The sequence below is a fragment of the Gossypium arboreum genome, chromosome 10, assembly GCF_025698485.1.
Source record: "Gossypium arboreum isolate Shixiya-1 chromosome 10, ASM2569848v2, whole genome shotgun sequence".
Lineage (NCBI taxonomy): Eukaryota > Viridiplantae > Streptophyta > Magnoliopsida > Malvales > Malvaceae > Gossypium > Gossypium arboreum.
Window position 1 is genome coordinate 1,594,141 of NC_069079.1, and position 5,637 is coordinate 1,599,777.

Sequence of the window (5,637 nt, forward strand, 5' to 3'; positions counted from 1 at the left end):
TTTACGTTTCATAATGATTAATCTTTTCAAAATTCATGACTATTTCCCAACAATATTATATTCAAGACTTAAATTTTAATTTTTTTCTTAAAAATACATTGTGCATTACCTAATTTATTCTTACAATAACTATTACGGAAAGCAAAACCATTTTATTTATACAATAAAGTCTAAACTAAGGTAAGATTTTTTTCATTGGTAAAACTAGAGTTAAATTGCATTGAGAAAATTAATTGTTGTAGGTTAGATTAAAGAATAAATCGGTCAATTTCTATTGTAAACAGACGAAATAATCAAATAATTATACACGGTGTGCTACTTGTACTCATGCTAACATATAGGAGCTGATTTTTAATAGTAAAAATTGTTGAAATTTTTAAAAGAATAAATTTACTCTTTAATTTATCATATAAAAATTAATTTACTCATTTTTTGAATAGAGAAAGTAAAATACAAAATACACTTTAACTCCTAAAACTGCTTTTCTTCTTATGCCAAGATGAAAAGTTTACAAATTTGGCTACATTACAACCTCCATAATCCAAGTTATCCTTTGAAACAAATTATCACTCCAAAAGTCCAAAGGTCAAATTCATAATGGACCACTTAGGCATGCATATTAAGAATATCAACATTACAAAACCTATACATTGTAATCACTAAGCAATCTCAACATCAAAAATTGAATAAAACAAGGAAAAAAGAATGTCTTGAATCTCACTCAAATGGTTGCAAATATGCAAAACTAGAAAATTGAACACTGAAAGTAACTTATAGAAGTATACCATTTGCTAAAGTTCAATGCTTTGATTGAATCAGAAACATTCACAATCCAATTCCTAATCGAGAGAAGATCAAAAGCTGAAAACAGGTTCTAATTCAATAAACAATTATCACTGAAGTAACAAAAATTTTGAACTTTTTGGTTTTTTTTTTTTTTTTTTTTGCTCACTACAACATCCAACCATGGAAGACCAACAATCCCCTCCCTTTCCATCATGTTTACCCTTTTATTCACATATACATAAATACAAAATTCTAATCTTTTTTTTTTTTTTGTTTTTTTTTAACTCTAAAACTATCCCTAATTAACCAAAATGAACTAAAACAACGACTCACCTCCATTGCCAAACACTTGAAGTAAAAAGCTTCAATTTTTTCACCCAAAAGCATGATTTTCTCTAAGAGTTTGAACCAAACTTGAAGTATATCGCCTTATCTTCTCATTCTCTTCTTCCATTAACCCCATACAAATCTCCACAACACCTTCATTTATAGCTTCAAAACAAAGCCTTTCACAACAATTACATAAACAATTCAATGTAAATAACCCATATTGAACACCTCTTGAACTACCATTCCTTAAAACAGAAACCAAAACCTTAACACACCCATTAACTTTCATCATCTCTTCTCTTCCTTCTTTACATTTAACCAATAATCCCAACACCTCAATAGCCCTTTCCAAGCCTGAATCTAATAAGCTAATCAGTATTGGTACTGCTCCACAATCTACAGCTCTTCTTCTATTATCAGCAAATGAACAAATTGCATACAAAGCTGTTGCTGCTTCTTTTTTTTCCCTTCCTTTACCTGAAATTAAAAGCCAAACCAATGCTTGAATTGCATCTGGGTATGCTCCTATTGTTGCTTTATTAACTTCCACCACGGCTAAACTGGTTATAATCGTTGCAGCTATGGCTCTACAATCGGGTGACCCGAATCGTAAAACTTTGATAACCCGGTTAATAGCACCTTCAGCGACTAAGCCCACTTTGTTATCATCGTCAAGACTGAGATTAAGGAGTAAAGACAGTGCCTTTTCTTGTAAACTCGGATCATCTAAGTCAACACACTTGAGGACACCAGGGGCTGCACCCAGCTCAGTTAGTTTACGGCGGAATCCCGAGTCGTGCTTAGTGAGTCGAACGAGATGGGTGAGCGAGTTAAGCTTGGTACCGACATGGGATGATTGAGAGGTTAGAGAAGAGATGAGGATTTGGGGTTGAGGGCAAGGCTGTAACTTGGAAGGAGAGACGAGGGTATAGTTGGAAATCAAGGAACGGAGGGCATGGTTTGGGATAAGACAAGGGTGTTCAGGTAATGGAAGTTTGGTAATCGGACAAGTCCGGTGACCAGAATCTAGCCACCGTTGGATTGAAACCCGGTCGAAGGTGTGACCCGATGGAAGGATAACCGGGTCAGACATTATCTCAAGTGAAATAGGGCACCTGAAATCGTCGGGGAGCTGAGTTTCCATTCCGATTTCAACTCGGACAAAAACTCACCTTGAAGAAAAGAACTTCGAAAAAGAAAAGAAGGGTTTATGAGGGTTTTGCAAAGCTGTGGATAGAGAGAGAGAATGAGAGGAATTGTTTTCTCAATTCAATACAGAGAAATACAGAGAGATAAAGAGAGAGTAAGTGAAGAAGAAGGTAGTTTTGTGATTAACATAATGACTATTATACCCTGCTCATTCTTTGAAATTCTCCAACATGGACAGAGATAAAAACGAAAGGGTATTAAGGACATTTTATGGATTAGTGGACAGTAGGTTGAATTTCGAGTGTACCGGACCGTATCGATAGGATTGGTTTTGAATCATGTTAATTTGATACGAATCAATATAGATTTCTCAATTTTTTGAGTTATTACAATTTGAGTATTTTTGGATTCGATTAATTTTAGGGTTGGATCAATTTTAAATTTAGGTAATTGCGAGTAACAATGACAAAAGAATTTAAGAGGTTTTGATATAATTTTTGGGTATAATCTTATTTAAAATGTCAAACCGGATTTGAGAAGCTATTTTCGAGATTGGGATCAAGATTTAAGTCGAGGCAAAAACTTCAAAAAGAAATCGGGTTTTGGAATTGGTAGAGGCAAGAGACATAAAAATCAATCCGAAGCTAATACAAGCAAAAAAAAAAAAAAAAACTTCCCTGTTATTCTATTGTCATATTTAGTTTCAAGGTTGAGTCATTTTAAGTTCAAATTATTTTAATTTAAAATTTAATTTTTTTATTTGAATTTTTAAAATTAGGGAATTAAAATTTGGAACATGTTAATTTTTGATTACTTCAAAATTGAATCATTTCAAGTTGTTTTTTAATTAAACCATTCCAAATTCAAGTAAATTTCGCATCTAATTGATGGGATTTAAAATCAAATATAAATTCAAATCCGTCGGCTGGAATTTTACATAGATTAAAAAAGCTTCCTCTCTTTTCAAAGAGGAAAATGGGGAAATCGTCATTTTCTATTCAACTTCTTCAATAATCACAAGAAAAAGCCATATTTCCGGCGCCAAGCACATGAGGGGCAAATTCGGAAACGCATTTGCTGATTGGCATTAATTAATAAAAAAAAAACCGTTGATTGGGATTTTACTTTTATTTAAGGATAAATGTAAAAGGGATATAAAAGTAAAGAAATTAATTGGCATTAAAAGAAAAATTTTCAAAAAAGGTAAATGCAACGGTTACCGAGTAACGGCTCCCTCCACCAGCCTTCCTTTACAAGTGGTTGCCATTTAAAGTCAACTGTCCAAAAAGTCCAAATTTATGTGGCTTCTAAAATTAAATCCATAATCATTTTTCTCCATTCAATTTAAAAATTTATTTTAATTTTTTATTTAATTTTTCATCTATTTTAACTATTAAATTTATATTTTATCAAATTACTTTAAAATAGATTTAAATAATTAATTTTAGTAAATTTTCTAACATAGTATGCACATGGTTTACCATGTATATGACATATTATAATTTAATTAATTTTAAAAATTAATTAAATAGTTACATGTTGGTGTATGTCACTTCAGAATATCAAACGTTAACTTTTTATTTATTTTGTGATGATTTAATAAATAAAACTCAAGTTTAAATGTTAAAAATAAAAAAAATTAAATAGAGAGCTAAAATATTTCTCTCTCTCTCTTGTAAATTTGGAGTACCAAATAAGTCATTATGCCAAAATAAAATTATCACTTGACCTAATCCAAAACTTTTTAAAATTTCTCTAACCACCCATAGCCCCTTCCCAACTCATAAATAAGATGATAATGCGTTTTAATGCATTTAAACTCACATCCTCTTGTATTACCAACAATGTCCATGTCAATCGAGCTAAAACTCAACCAACAATCAAATTCTATTATATAATTTTTATATTTTAATTCGGTTAATTTTAATCATTATGCTTTTCAAATTTTATGTCTTAACTCAAATGGAGTTAAATTCCTTAGGTCTATTTTTATTTAATCCATGTTTTCAATTTAATCATTTTTAATCCTTATGCTTTTGAATTTTAAAATTTAAATTCTAACTCAAACCAATAATCGATAAATTTATTAACTAAAATAATATGATTTTTTATGTGAGTATTATGTGGAAATAGGAAGTTAACATGACATTACACATGTAATAATATGTTTGCCGCATAAAATTTTAAAAATAACAAAACTAGACTTAACAAATTTAACCATCATTTGATCATAATTAAAATTTTAATATTTTAAAAATATATAACTAAAAATAACTAAATTAAAGTATATAAACAAAATTAATAATAGAATTTCATCTTATTCTTTCGAAATAAAATTTTAATTTGTTGGATAAATCTTGGGTGGGTAAGAAAACAAAGAAAATGTTTCTTTTGTTTTTGTACATAATAAATTAGAAAATGTGCCAACATTCTTCTGACCAATCCAAATCTGGTTTTTAAAAGATATATTTCCCGTAATTAACGCAGGATTGGGTTTTAATTGATGTTTGCCCATCAAGTATTTTTTATAATGAAAAAAATATTTGGGATAATTGAGAATGTTTGTTTTGGAAGAAAATTATTATGTATTAGAAATAGAAATTTCTTAAGATTGGATTAGTGTTTAGCTACCACCAAATTCAATAAAAATTTTAAATTTCTTACCAAAATTTGGTGCACCATGCTGTGTATGAAATATTCATGTAATAAATTTATTAAATAAATATAAAATCAAGATTTTTAACTTCAACTATTACGTATTTTAAAAATATATACATGTGTGATGCCTAAAGTTTATTTAGTTTACATTATAAAGGACACATGTGAAACCTCTTTACATTAGGTTTGTCTCATCATCTCTTATTTAAAAGGATAACGTGTTCCTTAAATAGTTAAATATGATGAAACTTGTATCATACGCGTATTAAGACTTAAGGTTGAGAGACAACTTTAGTAGGCGTCTTCTTCTACTTTTAACACACCCACATTGAATGTCACAAACAACTCTTTTCTATTCGAACAATTTTAAACACTTGACCACCGTGTGAACCATCGGCTCTCCTGTTTGACTTTTTTACCAATCAACATATTTATTATTAATTAATATTACTTTTATTATTATCACGTAATATACTTAAAAATGCTATTTTTTAATGTTAATTCTTCAAATTATTACAAAATAAAATGGGTTGGCGGATTTGTGTTTTGATGGAAATACATATATTCTTTTTCCAATTTGTTGCTTTAAATACGACCAAATGAAATCAAGACAAAATCACACATTTATACTCATAAATTAAGGGTTCGTTTTAGACTTTTTAGTTATTTAATTTTAATTTTAAATTTATTATTTCTTTTGGTAAAATTCTAAAA

At 29.3% G+C, this 5,637-nt stretch overlaps 1 protein-coding gene across 1 annotated transcript; it reads right to left on the bottom strand.

Moving 5' to 3' along the window:
- Nucleotides 1-373: 373 nt before the first annotated feature.
- Nucleotides 374-2,452, bottom strand: LOC108465235 (U-box domain-containing protein 8-like). The gene has a single exon (XM_017765558.2). It carries the CDS (start codon nucleotides 2,258-2,260, stop codon nucleotides 1,160-1,162), a length of 1,101 nt encoding a protein of 366 aa, XP_017621047.1. The 5' UTR covers nucleotides 2,261-2,452; the 3' UTR covers nucleotides 374-1,159.
- Between the last annotated feature and the right edge of the window lie 3,185 nt (nucleotides 2,453-5,637).

What these genes read in the sequence shown, in the direction of transcription:
- LOC108465235 (XM_017765558.2), bottom strand. Translation starts at nt 2,260, where the DNA reads ATGGAAACTCAGCTCCCCGACGATTTCAGGTGCCCTATTTCACTTGAG.